Raw genomic sequence first — 19098 nt, 5'->3', positions numbered from 1 at the left:
TAAAGGAATCTTGGGTCCTGTATGACTGGAATCTGTTAGGCACAGTCCAATTATTTTATCCTACAAAAAAGACATGGCATAACAGAATTTGCATTTTCACATCACATTTAAGTCAAATAATCAATTTTTATTTTTACTTCAATCAGTTGTTGAATAGTTCATGTGCACTACTTCAGGTCACGCCTACAGTACAATTAAAAACGTTCATAGTTTAATGTATACAGTCATCTTTATTCAGAAATTATCTAATGATCACTAATACAAACGCGCTAGACTAGATTTCTACCTTGTACCAATTATTTTCTCCTTTCTACCCTGTCAGAAAGTGCGAAGTCTTTGATAAAGATCAGGGGTTGTGTTGTAGTATGTCAGTCATGCTAGTGAGCCAGAGCAGGGAGAGCATGCACCCTTCTCTCCACTTCATTGCAATACTTCTCTGGAAGTCCAGCAGCCCTACAAGTAAAATGATCAAACATGAATTACAAAACTCTAAACCTGACCATCCAAAACAAAGCCACCTGGTTTACTGTTGCTTTCATGTAATATCCTCTCAGTTCCCCTCAATTCTACGTACCACCTTGTCCCTGTAAATAGCTAGTCCCCACCCAGTCCCTGTACTTACTTGAGCTCCCTGAGATTCTTCTCCTTGATCTCATTGAGGCGGATGTATACGTCCCTCCACTTCACCTGCCTCCTCGAGTTTCTTCTTTGTGAAGAAGGACGGAGGTCTGCGCCCGTGCATTGATTATTGACCACTGAACAGGGAGACGATAAGATTTAGTTATCCTCTCCCCCTCATTCCTTCAGTGATTGAATCAATGCATGGGGCGCACTTCTTCACCAAATTAGATCTCAGGAGTGCGTACAACCTGGTACGTATCCGAGAGGGAGATGAGTGGAAGACCGCATTCAGCACAACCACAGGGCATTATGAATACCTGGTGATGTCCTATGGTTTGATGAATGCTCCCTCAGTTTTGCCAGTCCTTTGTGAATGAGGTGTTTCGGGACATGCTTGGTCGCGGTGTAGTGGTCTACATCGATTACATCCTGGTGTATTCCGCTACGCGAGCCGAGCATGTGTCCCTGGTTCGCAAGGTGCTGGCCCGACTGTTGGAAGATTACCTTTATGCTAAGGCAGAGAAGTGTATGTTTTTCCAGCAGTCTGTCTCCTTCCTCGGATACCGCATTACCACCTCAGGTGTGGAGATGGAGGGAGATCGCATTTCAGACGTGCGTAATTGGCAGACTACAACCACGGTTAAGGAGGTGCAGTGCTTCCTTGGCTTTTGGCAAGGTCGCAGCTCCCATTACCTCCCTGTTGAAGGGTGGGCCGTCCCGGCTCCGCTGGTCTGCTTAGGCTGACCTGGCCTTCAGCAAACTGTACTGGCCCACCCCGATTCATCACTACCGTTCGTAGTGGAGGTGGATGCTTCCGAGGTTGGGATAGGAGCTGTCCTGTCTCAACGCTCAGGTAAGCCACCTAAGCTCCGCCCCTGTACGTTCTTCTCGAAGAAGCTCAGCCCGGCGGAGCAGAACTACGGCGTTGGTGATCAGAAGCTGTTGGCTGTTGTCCGAGCCTTGACAGGGTGGAGGCATTTGCTCGAGGGGGCGAAACACTCTTTCCTCGTCTGGACGGACCACCATAACCTGGAGTACATCCAGGCAGCGAGAAGGCTGAATCCTCGCCAGGCGGGCCCTATTCTTCACCCGGTTTGATTTCACTCTATCATACATCCCAGGTACGAAGAACGTGAAGGCAGACGCACTGTCCCGGCTGTATGACACAGAGGAGAGGCCCAGCAACAACACCCCCATACTGCCGGCCTCCTGCATTGTGGCGCATTATGCATTATGCACGGATCCCTCTCCACCACAGTGTCCAGATGGGCTACAGTACATGCCTGCTCTTATCCATGATCGTCTGATCTACTGGGCACACACGTCACCCTCCTCTGGTCACCCAGGTATCGGCCGTAGAGTGCGCTGCCTGACCGGAAAATACTGGTGGCCTACCTTGGCTAAGGACGTGAGGGTGTATGTCTCCTCCTGCTCAGTGTGCGCCCAGAGTAAGGCACATAGGCACCTCCCAGCTGGTAAGTTACAACCTTTACAAGTTCCACAACGACCATGGTCTCACCTAAGTGTTGATTTTCTAACTGATCTTCCCCTCTCCCAAGGTAACACCATTATCCTGGTCGTTGTGGACCGCTTTTCTAAAGCCTGCCGCCTCCTTCCTCTGCCCGGTCTCTTCACGGCTCTACAAACTGTGGAGGCCCTGTTTACACACATCTTCCGGCACTTCGGGGTACCAGAGGATATAGTGTCTGACCGAGGTCCCCAGTTCACGTCCAAGGTCTGGAAGGCGTTCATGGAACATTACATTTACATTTACGTCATTTAGCAGACGCTCTTATCCAGAGCGACTTACAAATAGGTGCATTCACCTTATAGCCAGTGGGATAACCACTTTACAATGTTTTTTTGTTTTTTTTGGGGGGGGGGGGGTTGGAGTAAAGGGGGGGGTGGGGGTAGAAGGATTACTTTATCCTATCCCAGGTATTCCTTAAAGAGGTGGGGTTTCAAATGTCTCCGGAAGGTGGTGAGTGACTCCGCTGTCCTGGCGTCGTGAGGGAGCTTGTTCCACCATTGGGGTGCCAGAGCAGCGAACAGTTTTGACTGGGCTGAGCGGGAACTATGCTTCCGCAGAGGTAGGGGAGCCAGCAGGCCAGAGGTGGATGAACGCAGTGCCCTCGTTTGGGTGTAGGGACTGATCAGAGCCTGAAGGTACGGAGGTGCCGTTCCCCTCACAGCTCCGTAGGCAAGCACCATGGTCTTGTAGCAGATGCGAGCTTCAACTGGAAGCCAGTGGAGTGTGTGGAGGAGCGGGGTGACGTGAGAGAACTTGGGAAGGTTGAACACCAGACGGGCTGCGGCATTCTGGATGAGTTGTAGGGGTTTAATGGTACAGGCAGGGAGCCCAGCCAACAGCGAGTTGCAGTAATCCAGACGGGAGATGACAAGTGCCTGGATTAGGACCTGTGCCGCTTCCTGTGTAAGGCAGGGTCGTACTCTCCGAATGTTGTAGAGCATGAACCTACAGGATCGGGTCACCGCCTTGATGTTAGCGGAGAACGACAGGGTGTTGTCCAGGGTCACGCCAAGGCTCTTCGCACTCTGGGACGAGGACACAACGGAGTTGTCAACCGTGATGGCGAGATCATGGAACGGGCAGTCCTTCCCCGGGAGGAAGAGCAGCTCCGTCTTGCCGAGGTTCAGCTTGAGGTGGTGATCCGTCATCCATACTGATATGTCTGCCAGACATGCAGAGATGCGATTCGCCACCTGGTTATCAGAAGGGGGAAAGGAGAAGATTAGTTGTGTGTCGTCAGCGTAGCAATGATAGGAGAGGCCATGTGAGGATATGACAGTGCCAAGTGACTTGGTGTATAGCGAGAATAGAAGAGGGCCTAGAACTGAGCCCTGGGGGACACCAGTGGTGAGAGCACGTGGTGCGGAGACAGCTTCTCGCCACGCCACTTGGTAGGAGCGACCGGTCAGGTAGGACGCAATCCAAGAGTGAGCCGCGCCGGAGATGCCCAGCTCGGAGAGGGTGGAGAGGAGGATCTGATGGTTCACAGTATCAAAGGCAGCAGACAGGTCTAGAAGGACAAGAGCAGAGGAGAGAGAGTTAGCTTTAGCAGTGCGGAGAGCCTCCGTGACACAGAGAAGAGCAGTCTCAGTTGAATGACCAGTCTTGAAACCTGACTGGTTTGGATCAAGAAGGTCATTCTGAGAGAGATAGCAAGAGAGTTGGCTAAAGACGGCACGCTCAATAGTTTTGGAGAGAAAAGAAAGAAGGGATACTGGTCTGTAGTTGTTGACATCAGAGGGATCGAGTGTTGGTTTTTTGAGAAGGGGTGCAACTCTCGCTCTCTTGAAGACGGAAGGGACATAGCCAGCGGTCAAGGATGAGTTGATCAGCGAGGTGAGGTAAGGGAGAAGGTCACCGGAGATGGTCTGGAGAAGAGAGGAGGGGATAGGGTCAAGCGGGCAGGTTGTTGGGCGGCCTGCCGTCACAAGTCGCAAGATTTTATCTGGAGAGAGAGGGGAGAAAGAAGTCAAAGCATAGGGTAGGGCAGCGTGAGCAGGACCAGCAGTGTCATTTGACTTAACAAACGAGGATCGGATGTCGTCAACCTTCTTTTCAAAATGGTTGACGAAGTCATCCACAGAGAGGGAGGAGGGGGGTGGGGGGGGGGGGATTCAGCAGGGAGGAGAATGTGGCAAAGAGCTTCCTAGGGTTAGAGGCGGATGCTTGGAATTTAGAGTGGTAGAAAGTGGCCTTAGCAGCAGAAACAGATGAAGAGAATGTAGAGAGGAGGGAGTGAAAAAATGCCAGGTCCGCAGGGAGTCTAGTTTTCTTCCATTTCCGCTCGGCTGCCCGGAGCCCTGTTCTGTGAGCTCGCAATGAGTCATCAAGCCACGGAGCTGGAGGGGAGGACAGGGGACATAGAGAGTCAAAGGATGCAGAAAGGGAGGAGAGGAGGGTTGAGGAGGCAGAATCAGGAGATTGGAGGGAGAAGGATTGAGCAGAGGGAAGAGATGATTGGATGGAAGAGGAGAGAGTAGCGGGAGAGAGAGAGCGAAGGTTGCGACGGCGCATTACCATCTGTGTAGGGGCAGAGTGAGTAGTGTTGGAGGAGAGGGAGAGAGAAAGGGATACAAAGTAGTGGTCGGAGACTTGGAGGGGAGTTGCAGTGAGATTAGTAGAAGAACAGCATCTAGTGAAGATGAGGTCAAGCGTATTGCCTGCCTTGTGAGTAGGGGGGGACGGTGAGAGGGTGAGGTCAAAAGAGGAGAGGAGTGGAAAGAAGGAGGCAGAGAGAAATGAGTCAAATGTAGACGTAGGGAGGTTGAAATCCCCCAGAACTGTGAGGGGTGAGCCATCCTCAGGAAAGGAACTTATCAAGGCGTCAAGCTCATTGATGAACTCTCCAAGGGAACCTGGAGGGCGATAGATGACAAGGATATTAAGCTTAAATGGGCTAGTGACTGTGACAGCATGTAATTCAAATGAGGAGATAGACAGATGGGTCAGGGGAAAAATTTAGAATGTCCACTTGGGAGAGATGAGGATTCCTGTGCCACCACCCCGCTGACCAGATGCTCTCGGGGTATGCGAGAACACATGGTCAGACGAGGAGAGAGCAGCAGGAGTAGCAGTGTTTTCAGTGGAACATCTGGGGGTCTCGGTCAGCCTGACCTCTGGGTTCCACCCCAAGAGTAATGGGCAGGTGGAACGGGTAAATCAGGACGTGGGTAGGTTCCTGCGGTCCTACTGCCAGGACCGGCTGGGGGAGTGGTCGGTGTTCTTGCCATGGGCAGAATATGCCCAGAACTCTCTCCGCCACTCCTCCACTAACCTAACGGCTTTCCAGTGTGTTCTAGGTTACCAACCGGTTCTGGCACCGTGGCACCAGAGCCAGACCGAGGCTCCTGTGGTGGATGACTGGTTTCGGGTGCGCGGAGGAGACGTGGGATGCTGCCCACGTTCACCTCCAACGCACCGTGCGTCGTCAGAAGGCCAACGCTGACCGCCACCACAGTGAGGCCCCCGTCTTTGTACCGGGGGATCGGGTCTGGCTCTCGACCCGGAATCTGCTCCTCCGCCTGCCCTGCCGGAAGCTGAGCCCGTGGTTTGTGGGGCTGTTCAAAGTCCTGAGGAGAGTCAACGAGGTCACTTATAGGTTATTACTTCCCCTTGATTACCGTATTAACCCCTCGTTTCATGTGTCTCTCCTCAGGCCGGTGGTAGCTGGTCTGCTCCAGGAGTCTGAGGTGCGGGAGGTCCCTCCACCTCCTCTGGACATCGAGGGGGCCTCCGGCGTACTCTGTCCGTTCCATCCTGGATTCGAGGCGTCGGGTGGGGGGCCTTCAGTACCTCGTGGAGTGGGAGGGTTACGGTCCGGAGGAACGGTGCTGGGTCCCGGTGAGGGATATCCTCGATCCCTCCATGTTACGGGATTTCCACCGTCAACATCCGGCTCGCCCTGCTCCGCGTCCTCCTGGCCGTTCCCGAGGCCAGCATCAAGGGGGGGGGGTTACTGTCATGACTTCCGCCGAGGCTGCCTCCCCTCCTTGTTCGGGCAGATTTCGGCGTTCAGCGTCACCGGCTTACTAGCTACTGCCGATCCATTTATCATCACTCAATTTGTCTTGTCTTCAATCACACACACCTGGTCCTTATTCCCTCATTACTCATTGTATAAGTGTTCCCTCTGCTTCCTTGTCTGTGTGGGTGATTGTTTATTGTGGAGGTTAGTGAAGCTCGGTGGTGCTCGTGTATTTTGTATCGAAGGGAGTATTTCCTGTGTGCCTTGTATTTTCCAGTGCGCCTGTTTTGTGCCCTGGAGTGTGTTTGACGCATTTCTGCGTAAACCTGTATTTTGCAGATTAAAGCCTGTTATTCTGTGATTTACCCTCCTACGCCTGACACCTTCAACACCACCTCATCACAACCACACCATTATGTTGTTTATTATTCGTTATGCCTAACTGCATTACGATTCATTCATTAATGATATTGCAAGAGTTGCAAGAGTACAAACAGATCTGAGACCAGGCTAATTCATGAGTAATTTCTAACTGAAATTCAAAGTGGAAATACATTAGCCTGGCTATAAGAATGTTGTACTGTACAAGGAGACTTGTCTCTAACTAATAATACCTCCAGCTCATCCATCTGCATCTTCTCCAGGTTCTCCAGCATCTGCTGGCCCTCCTGCTCCTTCATCTCATTCTGCAGCATCCTGTCCTCCAGACGCTCCTCAATCTGGTTTATAATCAGCTGCTTTCCCCTATAGACACACACAGGGAAGACAGCTGAGGCGTTACAGTTTGGAAGAGAGATGTAGTGTATTTGGCTTTAAATGGGCCATTGTGTTGGTGTGTATGTGTGTGTGAGCATGTGTGCCCTCACTGGATCCTCTGGTGTTTGCGCAGCTCGTCGATCTGCTCCTGGGCCTCCAGGGCTCTCCTGCGGTCCACCTCCATCATGGCATCCAGACGCCTCTCTTCCTCCTGCAGCTCAGCCAGGGTCTGCTGCCTCTCCAGGATCTGGGCATCCCTCACCGCGTGGCACTGTGCATCCAGGATCAACTGGCCACAACAATAAGGTACCATACACGACACGCACAAGGACACAGAGATGGAAGAGTCTGGACAGGGCATGGGTAGAATAACTGGGGAAATGTGTGATATTGCAGTGATGTTGGGACTGAAGCTGAGATAAAACAAATAACAAAGAGTAGTGAAGTAAAGAGAGAGTGAGCAATGAGAGAGTGACCGGTTGATTCTCTTGCTGTACCTCATTGAGTTTCTTGACCTCGTCCTCCTACTCCATCCTCATGGTGTTGGCCCTCTCCACAGGTACTGAGCTCTTTCCTTGGCCTCGGCCTCCAGCTCACTTAGGCCCTGGTTCTTCTGACGAGACAGGTCAGCCTGGCGGATATGGGCCTTCCTATCCTCAGCAGCATCCTGGTCAGGAAAAACAGCAACATTGGAACAGTGCAGAGGTTAGTTTGATGTATTGCTGTTACATCTCCACAAGGGTGTAGTGCTGTAGCTGGGACCCTGTACTGCTGTTAGTCACCCAGCTTTCATGTGGCAAAGGTTGCTTACAAATTCATCAGGTACATTCGTCCTTTCTCACCATAGCTGCTTCTCTCTCCCTCCTCTGGGCTTCCAACGTGGACTCCTGCTCCTTGGTTGAAACCCAAGAAGCTGTTGCGATCCACTTGATCACAGTTGGGCGGACGATGACAGACAGCCCAGACGGATCCTTACTTGGGATCCTGGCAAAATGACAGCATGATTTGTTTTTATTTTGTAATTCACCACCACTTGTAAAATGTGATTGTGGGATATGTTTATTGGTGCAATGTCGGTTTATGGAACTGGATAGCATTCTCTTTTATAATAAGTAAACAGTAATAAACACTGCCAAGTGTAGTACTGGTATGTTCACAAAGCATTAGACTTGATGATCACATCAAGTAACCGAATGAGAAATTGAGGTATTGACTGATACTTGTTCAGGTCTCGGATGAGGTCCTTTGTGATTATGCGAACTGTCTCTGGTTTCTGAGTCTTCTGACTTGGAGCAGATCTGGACTGGCACCAGGGTCTGAAATGGCCACCCATCTCAGTGTCCTTGACATCGCAGGCTGACAGTGCCTTGAGTGAACAAATTCAACATACATTTACACCAATTCTCTATTTCTCTCTCTCTCACACACACACACACACAGACTTTGTACAGTTCAATTGTCACATCTTACTGCTATGTGTTTTATCTAATGCAGATCAAAGAAATGGCTGACATATGGCCCACCTGTTTTGGGGTTCCAAAGAGGCTCTCATCCACATGAGAGGTGAGGGCCGGGTGCGATAGCGACATGAATGGGAGCTACCAGAGAGCCTAGATGAACACCCTACACTCTGTGGCTGCGAGAAAGTCAACAGTGTTGGTACTGGTAGAGTTATACAGTAATTTAAAGTGTGTACAAACCAGCAAATAATTGCTAGCTGCATGTAGCTACATATGACTGTCATGAATGTAATTTTTATGTCATGCAAGATTGTGGGCCTGTCTCCGATTCTACTTACCATGATGATCGTCAGAAATAGTCCACTGTCATCAACCAAAATAAATAGGTAAAATAAATATTGACAGCAAAGTCACCATTATAAAAACACAACGAATATCCAAGGTTGTGAAGCCCCTAGTTACCTATTTTTCGGTCTTTATTATGGGAGAAGTGCTTGGCATATCGCTAAAAATAAGGTGTTTTGTTGTTGTGTATCCATGGAAATCCCCATCTTTAACAGGGAGAGTCCACGTGGCCTCTGTGCCTGCCTTCTTGACACAGACAGATGAATCATCTCGTGTCTTGGATACTTTCTATCAAGGTGAATCAGAGGTGATTTGATACAACAATGTTTGGTTTCAGTGCATACACGCATGCAGCATGTGCGATATTATATACAGAATGTACAATGCATGTTGCTATGGTGGAGGTGGTGCATCACACTTTGTGCTCACTAAGTGGCGCCAAAGTACCTAATCTCTGTAAACGAGACAACCCAGCAACTATGTAACACACCATCATGACGACAAATCGTAGTTCATGGCATTTTCGATAGAAAGTTAATGTATGTGGTGGCGTGGTTATTGAATTGAATATCGGGCTTGGTGTACAGAGATTGAAAGAAATAGCCCACTGGGCACAGACGTCAATCAATTCAACGTCTATTCCTATGTTGGTTCAAGTAATGTCATTGAAATGACGTGCAAACAACGTTGATTCAACCAGTGTGTGCCCAGTGGGAGGCAGTTTGTGTTAACAAGAAACGTTGACTAACGAGAGAGGTAAAGAGCGGAAAACAAACTGCATGCAATTTAGGAAAAAGTAAAATGTATTGTACAGAGCCTTCAGAATGTATTCACATCGCTTGACTTTTTCCACATTTTGTTCTGTTACAGCCTGAATTTAAAATAGATTACATTTTGTCACGAATTCAGCCGAGGCTGCCCCTCCTCCTTGCTCGGGCAGGTTTCGGCGTTCGTCGTCACCGGCTTACTAGCCATTACCGCTCCATTTATCATCACTCCATTTGTCTTGTCTTGTCTTGTCAATCACACATTTTACATTTTAGTCATTTAGCAGACGCTCTTATCCAGAGCGACTTACAGTTAGTGAATACATATTTTTTTTTTTTTATACTGGCCCCCCGTGGGAATCAAACCCACAACCCTGGCGTTGCAAACGCCATGCTCTATCAACTGAGCTACATCCCTGCCGGCCATTCCCTCCCCTACCCTGGACGACGCTGGGCCAATTGTGCGCCGCCCATGAGTCTCCCGGTCGCGGCCGGCTGCGACAGAGCCTGGATTCGAACCAGGATCTCTAGTGGAACAGTTAGCACTGCGATGCAGTGCCTTAGACCACTGCGCCACTCAGGAGCCAAAGATACACACGGTACTCATTCCCTCATTAGTCTGTGTATAAGTGTTCCCTCTGCCCCCTTGTCCTTTGTGAGTGATTGTTCATTGTGAGAGTGACTTTTTGTCTGCTAAATGGCATATATTATTATTATTACTTTTTCCTTGTATGTAGCCAAGGTGGATTTTTCCCTTGTGCTAGTTTCGTTTTGACGCTTGCTGCGCTTTATTCATGTACACTGAATAAACTCTGGATTTCGGTCTTTTACCTCCTGCGCCTGACTCCGTCATTCACACCTCATCACACATTTAGATTTTGTGTCACTGGCATACACACAATACCCCATAATGTCAAAGTGGAATTATGTTTTTAGAATTTTTTACAAATTATTTAAAAATGAAAAGCTGAAATGTCTTGATTCAATAAGTATGCAACCCCTTTGTTATGGCAAACCTAAATAAGTTCAGGTCAGGAGTAAAACTGTGCTTAACAAGTCACATAAGTTGCTAGGACTCACTCTGTGTGCAATAATAGTGTTTAACAATTTTTTAATTACTACTTAATCTCTGTACCCCACACATGCAATTATCTGTAAGGTCTGTCAGTAGAGCAGTGAATTTCAAACACAGATTCATCCACAAAGACCAGGGAGGTTTTCCAATGCCTCGCAAAGAAGGGCACCTATTGGTAGATGTGTAGAAAATATATTTAAAAAATAACAGACATTGAATATCCCTTTGAGCATGTTGAAGTTATTAATTATACTTTGGATGGTGTATCAGTACACCCAGTCACTACAAAGATACAGATGTCCTTCCTAACTCAGTTGCCGGAGAGGAAGGAAACAGCTCAGGGATTTCACCATGAGGCCAATGGTGACTTTAAAACAGTTACAGAATGTAATGGCTGTGATAGGAGAAAACTGAGGATGAATCAACAACATTGTAGTTACTCCACAATACTAACCTAAATGACAAAGTGAAAATAAGGAAGCCTGTACAGAATACAAATATTCCAAAACATGCATCCTGTTTGCAACAAGGCACTAAAGTAAAACTGCTAAAAATGTGGCAAAGAAATTAACTTTATGTCCTGAATACAAAGTGTTATGTTTGGGGCAAATCCAACACAATACGTCACTGAGTACCACTCTTCATATTTTCAAGCATGATGGTGGCTGCATCATGTTATGGGTATGCTTGTCATCGGCAAGGACAAGGGCGTTTGTTAGGATAAAAGAAACGGAATAGAGCTAAGCACAGGCAAAATCCTAGAGGAAAACCTGGTTCAGTCTGCTTTCCAACAGACAGTGGGAGACAAATTCACCTTTCAGCAGGACAATTACCTAAAACACAATGACAAATATACACTGGAGTTGCTTACCAAGATGACATAAATGTTCCTTACAGTTTAATTAAATAGGCTTGAAATTCTATGCCAAGACTTGAAAATGTCTGTCTAGCAATGATCAACAACCAACTTGACAAAGCTTGAAGAATTTTCAAAATAAACATGTGCAAATATTGTACAATCTAGGTCTTAGAGATTTACCAAGACAGCCGTAATAGCTGCCAAAGATGATTCTAACATGTATTGACTCAGTGGTTTGAATACTTACAGTACCAGTCAAAGGTTTGGACACACCTACTCATTCAAGGGGTTTTCTTTATTTTTTACTATTTTCTACATTGTAGAATAATAGTGAAGACATCAAAACTATGAAATAACACATATGGAATAATGTAGTAACCAAAAAAGTGTTAAACAAATCAGGTCTCTCCAGAGATGTTCGATTGGGTTCAAGTCCGGGTTCTGTCTGCGCCACTCAAGGACATTCAGAGACTTGTCCCGAAGCCACTCCTGCGTTCTCTTGGCTGTGTACTTAGGGTCGTTGTCCTGTTGGAAGGTGAACCTTCGCCCCAGTCTGAGGTCCTGAGCGCTCTGAAGCAGGTTTTCATCAAGGATCTCTCTGTACTTTGCTCCGTTCATCTTTCCCTCAATCCTGACTAGTCTCCCAGTCCCTGCCGCTGAAAACATCCCCACAGCATGATACTGCCACCACCATGCTTCACCGTAGGGATGGTGCCAGGTTTCCTCCAGATGTGAGGCTTTGTATTCAGGCCAAAAAGTTCAATCTTGGTTTCATCAGACCAGAGAGTCTTGTTTCTCATGGTCTGAGTCCTTTAGGTGCCTTTTGGCAAACTCCAAGTGGGCTGTCATGTGCCTTTTACTGAGGAGTGGCTTCCATCAGGTCACTCTACCATAAAGGCCTGATTGTTGGAGTGCTGCAGAGATGGTTGTCCTTCTGGAAGGTTCTCCCATCGCCTCAGAGGAATTCTGGAGCTCTGTCAGAGTGACCATTGGGTTCTTGGTCACCTCCCTGACCAAGGCCCTTCTCCCCCGATTGCTCAGTTTGGCCAGGCGGCAAGCTCTAGGAAGAGTCTTGGTGGTTCCAAACTTCTTCCATTTAAGAATGATGGAGGCCACTGTGTTCTTGGGGACCTTCGATGCTGCATACATTTTTTGTTACCCTTCCCCAGATCTGTGCCTCGACACAATCCTGTCTCGGAGCTCTACGGACAATTCCTTCGACCTCATGGCTTGGTTTTTGCTCTGACATGCACTGTTAACTGTGGGACCTTATATAGGCTGGTGTGTGCCTTTCCAAATCATGTCCAATCAATTGAATTTACCACAGGTGGACTCCAATCAAGGTGTAGAAACATCTCAAGGATGATCAATGGAAACAGGATGCAACTGAGCTCAATATCGAGTCTCATAGCAAAGGGTCTGAATACTTATGTAAATAAGGTTTTTCTGTTTTTGTTTTTTTATACATTTGCAAAAATTTCTAAAACCCTGTTTTCACTTTGTCATTATGGGGTATTGTATTAGATTGATGAGGAAAAACATTTATTTTATCAATTTTAGAATACAGCTGTAGCGTCACAAAATGTGGAAAAGGTGAAGGGGTCTGAATACTTTCTGAATGCACTGTAACTAAGTACAGGATCCCTAATGTAAACTGGATCTCAATTTTCCATTGGAAAAGCCTATAAGACTGTCTCACTTTAGCTACTCCATACTGTCCTACGGTTGCTATGGTTGGTAAAGCGGGACAACCAAAAAAATTATTGAACTACAAAATATAAACATAATATTGGCAACTTTATTTATTTTGATGCTACTTGATGGCCAACAGATGCAAATGTATCATTCTCCACATTTAATGTCAGTTTAATTGAGGACTTTTCCCATAATAGAAGCACGCGAGGGAGTTCCATAACTTTAATTATGCCATTGTAAAATACCATTTGATACAATAAATATGTTGAAATGACTATATCACTGGAGTCAATGCAAATCAATTTCTATCACAACTGACGATCAATTGTTAGAAGGCATTAGATTGACGGTAACAGTCAGTCAGATTAGGCAACAGGTTTTTTTTTTAAATACAAAAAAGAACACTGGCTGTTGACAAGCATATTCAGTTCATATACATATTATTAATATTTAATTCAGTGATTGAAATTACGACCCCATTCTCACTAGCCTATTCCAGAAGATGATCGATGCTTGACTGCCGTTCGACAAATACAAATATTCTCGCTATAATAATCTGATAATGTAGACTAGTTTACCCGCACAGCCTACCCGCACTGTATCTGCGAGCTGTTGGCTAGAACGCACGTGCAAAGACCAGAGTAGGCACATTTTGCTATTGAAAATGCAACGGAAACACATTTAACTATAGATTTTTATTCGGTACATGAAAATGTAAGCGAAAAAGTATATGTTGTGTGCCCTACGTCATCACGCACAGATTTGTATCTGCAACAAGTCAGTTTGGAAACACTACTGGTGGGAAAATGCGCATATTTTCATTTATGTGGATTTTAGAATATTTGCATGAAAATCTGTTGCTAATTGGATGGAAACCTAGCTAATTATGCATTTTCACACAGAACAACCCACAGTGATAATGGGGTAGTGTCTTGTGCTGATGGTCATCTCTCTTCACACACTCCCTGGGCTGAGGAGGATCCACCCTCTGGGCTTGCAGTCACCATTGGACTCTCCAATGAATCATTAACTAAGAACACTCAATAACATCCAGGCACACCGGCAGGTGAGGGGCAGTCGGGATCAGCAAGAGGTGGGAGAAAGATATATAAGAGGAATCAGGAGTGTCTTTTAATTTTTTTTTACAGACTGTTGGACAATACAAGCAGCGTTACTGGAGATAACAGCATCTGAGTAGGTCAATTCCATTCTTGCCTCTTCCCTTTGGCCTTTGTAGAACTCGGATAAGGCAGGGGAAATCAGTCTTTGAGTAGAGAAGTTGACCATTAACCCCAACTATTGATTACAGCTCTCTCCCTCTTCTAACCAGCTCTGTACTGCACTGTGGACACCAAAGTTCAGTCACTGGTGGCAGAAGTACTACACCCTTGAACAAGAGGAGCCTTTCCCCTCCTCTGTAGTTTTGTTTTATAATCCTATTTTATTTAGCACTTTTATTCTAAACTGCAAAAACCATGGCAACCGCAGGGTATGGATACTACCGCACCACAATTTTCCTGGCCATGTTTGTGGGCTATACACTGTACTACTTCAATAGGAAGACCTTCTCCTTTGTGATGCCCTCTCTCATGCAAGAGATCAAGCTGGACAAAGATGACCTGGGTAAGAGAAGCCTCACTATTGTATTTTACTCTGTTTCTGTCTTTCATGTCCCTAACAACAATTAACAACTAAAGTTTAGATACTGCTGATAGTGGTCTGACTGATTGGTTTAATTTAATCGTTCTCTGTCCACATTTCTAAGCCAGCAACAATCATATGGGGAGATATCAGTTAATGCTTTGTGTATGTTGATATTAGTACCGAAATCAATAAAACATTGTTCTGCCTCTGTATTGTGTGTACTACCCCTCAGGCATGATCACTAGTAGCCAGTCTCTGGCCTATGCTATAAGCAAGTTCATCAGCGGGGTGCTTTCGGATCAGATCAGCGCCCGCTGGCTCTTCTCCATTGGCCTGTTCATGGTTGGTGCCATCAATGTGGTCTTCTCCTGGTCCTCCACTGTGGCCGTTTTCTCTGGCCTCTGGTTCCTCAACGGCCTGGGCCAGGGCCTGGGGTGGCCCCCATGTGGCAGGGTGTTGCGCAAGGTAGGACCACAAAGTAACACTGTACTCCACAGGATATGAAGCTGTCAGACACGTATCAATCAACTGCCTGCACTGTTAAAAGATTGGTTAGTCAGTGTACTATTTTGTATATCCCTGTCCATTCAACACCAGTCATGTCAAGCCATGCAGCACATCACTAGTCTGATATTATGATATGTCATTCCCTTCTGCCCCTCAGTGGTTTGAGCCCTCTCAGTTTGGGACCTGGTGGGCGATTCTGTCCTGCAGTATGAACCTGGCTGGGAGTTTAGGCCCCATTATTGCAACGTTGATGGCCCAGAGCTACAGCTGGAGGACAACCCTGTCCATCTCAGGCCTCTCCTGTTGTGTGGTCTCCTTCGTCTGCCTGCTTTTGATCAGGAACGAGCCCAAAGACGTGGGCTTGCCCAACATCGACGCTGGGGGGGCCAAGAAGGGCAAAGCAGGTCAGAGCTGGGACCTAACCTCATCTTGTCCTGTGGTTGAAACATTGCAAAATGTGTGCGACTGTGACGTGCACAGGTTTTCGTTTGAACGCATGCCTTTTTGTGTATTGTCTGCATGGGCAATTGTGTGTAAGGTCAGTGACACTCTGTGAGAATGGACTCTGCACCCAGTGTGCCCCTCACACGCTAGCGTGAACGAGTTCAAGATCATGCACACTCTAAGTGATGTGCTAGTGTGACTGAAACCTCTCTCCCTTACCAGGCTCATCCATTGATGAGACCACCTTCAAAGAGTTCATCCTGTCCCCCTACCTGTGGCTGCTGTCTGTGGGCTACCTGGTGGTGTTCGGGGTGAAGACGGCCTGCACTGACTGGGGCCAGCTCTTCCTCATCCAGGACAAGGGCCAGTCAACACTCATGGGTATGGAAGTCTGATACATTAAGACCTGCATAGCTGCCTCTTGTTAAGTTTACCTGAATGCTGCTCTTTTTCACAGGCAGTTCCTACATGAGTGCCCTGGAGGTGGGAGGCCTTTTGGGCAGTTTAGCTGCAGGATACTTCTCTGACAAGGCTGTGGCACTAGTAGGTTGACAGTGGCATCATACATTAATTCAGAGCTCTATACAAATCAATGCAGTGTTTGTAAGGTACCGTATTTCTTTTTGTACAGCAAGGCATGAAAAGCCATGGAAACCCCCGTCATTTTCTCTTGATCTCAATGATGGCTGGGATGTTTGGTTCCATGTATCTATTCCGGGTCACTGTCACGCCAGACAGCCCAAAGGTATAGTAAGCACATTATGTTCCTCAAAACTCATTTCAGCCAATACACTATTAGTCTATGTTTGTTAGTTCATGTTTTTCTTTTTTGTGTTATAAATTCAGATGTGGATCCTCTTCTTGGGGGCTACATTTGGCTTCTCATCTTATGGACCAATAGCCTTGTTTGGCGTGATAGCCAATGAGAGTGCTCCTTCAAACTATTGTGGAACGTCACATGCTATCGTTGCCCTAATGGCCAACAGTAAGTTTATCTCAACCAAATTCTCTCAAATTCTAATGAATGCTTTTCTCAAAATTTTTTGTAAAGTATTCTGGTGTCTTGGATTTACTAGCAGTACCAGACAGGTAGTTCAACAACTAAATCCATATATCCTATTTATGAGAACCAGCCGAATTTACATCCCTGTATTGTTTTCAGTTGGTGGCTTCTGCTCTGGACTGCCGTTCAGCACCATCGCCAAGCACCATGGATGGGAAATGGCCTTCTGGGTAGCAGAGATCACCTGTCTTGTCACTACCATCAGCTTTTTCCTGCTGAGGAACATCAGAACCAAGATGGGTCACGTCCCCAAGAAGGCTGACTGAGCACTACACCTCATAACTGTCTGCTGTCAATGTGGGAAATTTAGGATAAGAATGTACATTCTTATTTATGAAGTGTTTTTGATTTGAAAAAGGCTCAATTGAATTGACGGGAGACATGGTCCTGTATATTCTTGTTTTAAGAGATGGTGAGACATGGAGTTGAGCGAGGGATTATTTATTTTCACTGAAGATGTATTCAGACAATGTTCAGATGCAAGTACATCAACCATGTTGTGTTACTTAAATCTATTTTCAATGCTCATGGCATAAAATAGATCCTAGATTCACATATTGAAAATGTGTCAGTTTGATTTTAATTTAATCATTTGAAACCAAGACACTTTATGGTCAAATGTTCTGTTCACTTTTTTTTTATGGCACTGAACACGTCTTCTTATATGGGTGTAATCTGTTTGAATAGACAAGACTTGAATAAAATACCTTATGTTGTGGTTGATTTTAGTTACTTTTAAAGGATTGCATTGGAAAGAAAGGCTAGAGATTATGAAAATGTTACAGTGGTATTTATTCATAAAGTATGTACAAAAACAAAACATTCAGTATTTACATTGTATCCCAGTATAGCATATCCTTCTCATATACAAGTTATTCAACATTAGTTCTGAAATATCAGCACTGCTTGGAGACATGCAATGTACTGTAGCTTCCCAGTCACAACAAACACAATTCAATGGATTGGTTTTTAAAAAAAAAGAAAAAAAGAAAAACAGGAGCAATTGATCCTCTGGATTTGCCTTGGTACACATCTATCAGGTTTGTTCCTGCTCAAGATCCAGGTCCAAAGTTACCAGCTTTCTCTGCTATCTCCAATGCACCCTTCAAATTCTGATCAAAGAGTTCACACCTGTAACAAGAGAGGGCAAAAAATATATCTCACCATGGTTGCTCATCAATGACTTGGCTAACTGATGAAGACTTGTGACAGAGACAGAGAGCAGATATTTGACATGTGACAGTTACCTGATAGGCATCTCCAGAGAGTAGAAGGGGTTCTTGAGGGCAAAGTCTGAATAGATCTCGTAAATCTTCCTGAGGAGTGCATCAATGCCAGACTGACGGGGGTCTGCCAGCACAATGAACTTTACACCTAATTTTTTAAAAGTTGACACAGGCAGATTTCGTTTTTTAAACCAAGAGCATTGCATGTAGGCATCGCACACAGTGACTGATAGCGGTGTATGAATGCATGGCTTTACCAGTGAGTGTCTGAAAGCAGTGCAGTTTAAACATATCAGTCTCCAGCATCTCAATTCCTGAACTGCCAACTTCAGGGGACAGCTGTGAACCAATAGCAAACAACCTAGGAAAGAGTACAACACAACATACAGCAAGATCATGGAAAAGCAAATGTCACCATCCATAAAGGATTTATTAATGTTAGAAGCTGACAGCTGTAATCACTTAAACTGTAACTACTTACGAATGAAACATTGAAGCCAGCATCAGTTTTTCATTGGAACTCAAACGAGCCCTTCCGAACCGTATGGACACCGGATAGTTTGTTGAGTCTTTCAAGTATTCGACGATCTCCTTCCCGTCCGCCGTGAACTTGCCGTTGACATCCACTCCATTGATGGACAGTAAAGCATGGCCCACTATATTAATAGAATAATGCTTGCACAATGTTAACAATAAACAGAAGCATGCACAATGCAACATTTGAGTTCCAACCATGACATTCACAACCAGTTATCACTATATAATTTTTGTAAGCCTTGATGTTATCACTTGACTGTGGCTGACAACCTACTGTACCTCGGATTCCATCACGTTGACCAAATGATACAACAACTTTCTCATCGTGGATCTTTAAAACCAAATCTAAAGGATAGCTGAATGTTTTCTCTGCTTCTGCTCTCGGTACATAATTGTCATACTGGTAAATTAATCCCCCAGCCTTATTTACAACGTACACACTGAATATCGCCATCTTTGCCTTTTTCTTCACAGCTGACAAAATTGTCACGTGACAGGAAATATTTGAGTCAAAATAAAGTAAAATTTTCAACAGAGGTAACTTTACCTGCGTGTTCATTCGTATGATTTTTTGTTTAAAGATTGCATCTATATTTATTTTGCA

General features: G+C 45.9%; 2 protein-coding genes and 1 pseudogene across 4 annotated transcripts; 1 reads left to right on the top strand and 2 right to left on the bottom strand.

Moving 5' to 3' along the window:
• Window positions 1-377: 377 nt before the first annotated feature.
• LOC311106186 (cilia- and flagella-associated protein 45-like) lies at window positions 378-9173 on the bottom strand (annotated as a pseudogene). Its single transcript has 9 exons — window positions 9168-9173; window positions 8396-8508; window positions 8093-8238; window positions 7715-7856; window positions 7370-7539; window positions 6983-7161; window positions 6731-6860; window positions 623-687; window positions 378-453 (listed from the first exon to the last, which is right to left on the bottom strand). The product of its transcript is annotated as a cilia- and flagella-associated protein 45-like (transcript).
• A 4950-nt stretch (window positions 9174-14123) lies between these two features.
• LOC311106084 (glucose-6-phosphate exchanger SLC37A4-like) lies at window positions 14124-17449 on the top strand. Of its 2 annotated transcripts, XM_084148387.1 has the most exons (9): window positions 14124-14267; window positions 14404-14696; window positions 14950-15182; window positions 15382-15628; window positions 15891-16049; window positions 16126-16211; window positions 16300-16413; window positions 16515-16653; window positions 16831-17449. In XM_084148387.1, exons 2-9 carry the CDS (start codon window positions 14549-14551, stop codon window positions 16995-16997), a joined length of 1293 nt encoding a protein of 430 aa, XP_084004513.1. In that variant the 5' UTR covers window positions 14124-14267; window positions 14404-14548; the 3' UTR covers window positions 16998-17449. The 2 variants fall into 2 exon arrangements, with proteins under 2 accessions (XP_084004513.1, XP_084004512.1); XM_084148386.1 differs by having other exon boundaries at window positions 14124-14696.
• Window positions 17450-17506: 57 nt separating this feature from the next.
• On the bottom strand, window positions 17507-18954 carry LOC311106085 (trafficking protein particle complex subunit 4). The gene is made up of 5 exons (XM_084148388.1): window positions 18774-18954; window positions 18439-18613; window positions 18215-18318; window positions 17979-18105; window positions 17507-17862 (listed from the first exon to the last, which is right to left on the bottom strand). The coding sequence occupies exons 1-5, from the start codon at window positions 18946-18948 to the stop codon at window positions 17784-17786; spliced, it is 660 nt and encodes a 219-aa protein (XP_084004514.1). The 5' UTR covers window positions 18949-18954; the 3' UTR covers window positions 17507-17783.
• Between the last annotated feature and the right edge of the window lie 144 nt (window positions 18955-19098).

Source organism: Coregonus lavaretus, assembly GCF_964263955.1.
Source record: "Coregonus lavaretus genome assembly, chromosome: 30".
NCBI lineage: Eukaryota > Metazoa > Chordata > Actinopteri > Salmoniformes > Salmonidae > Coregonus > Coregonus lavaretus.
Note: the sequence above shows the minus strand (reverse complement) of the source record. Positions and strands in the feature narration are given on the sequence as shown.

Bases quoted from the DNA above. Each gene is read 5' to 3' on its own strand.
- LOC311106084 (XM_084148387.1), top strand. From the start codon at position 14,549: ATGGCAACCGCAGGGTATGGATACTACCGCACCACAATTTTCCTGGCC. The intron at 16,212-16,299 runs GTAGGTTGACAG...CTTTTTGTACAG, and splicing joins CTGACAAGGCTGTGGCACTA to CAAGGCATGAAAAGCCATGG. The intron at 16,654-16,830 runs GTAAGTTTATCT...TATTGTTTTCAG, and splicing joins CGTTGCCCTAATGGCCAACA to TTGGTGGCTTCTGCTCTGGA.
- LOC311106085 (XM_084148388.1), bottom strand. From the start codon at position 18,948: ATGGCGATATTCAGTGTGTACGTTGTAAATAAGGCTGGGGGATTAATT. The intron at 18,319-18,438 runs GTAAGTAGTTAC...ACTCTTTCCTAG, and splicing joins CTGGCTTCAATGTTTCATTC to GTTGTTTGCTATTGGTTCAC. The intron at 17,863-17,978 runs GTAACTGTCACA...CTCTTGTTACAG, and splicing joins TCTCTGGAGATGCCTATCAG to GTGTGAACTCTTTGATCAGA.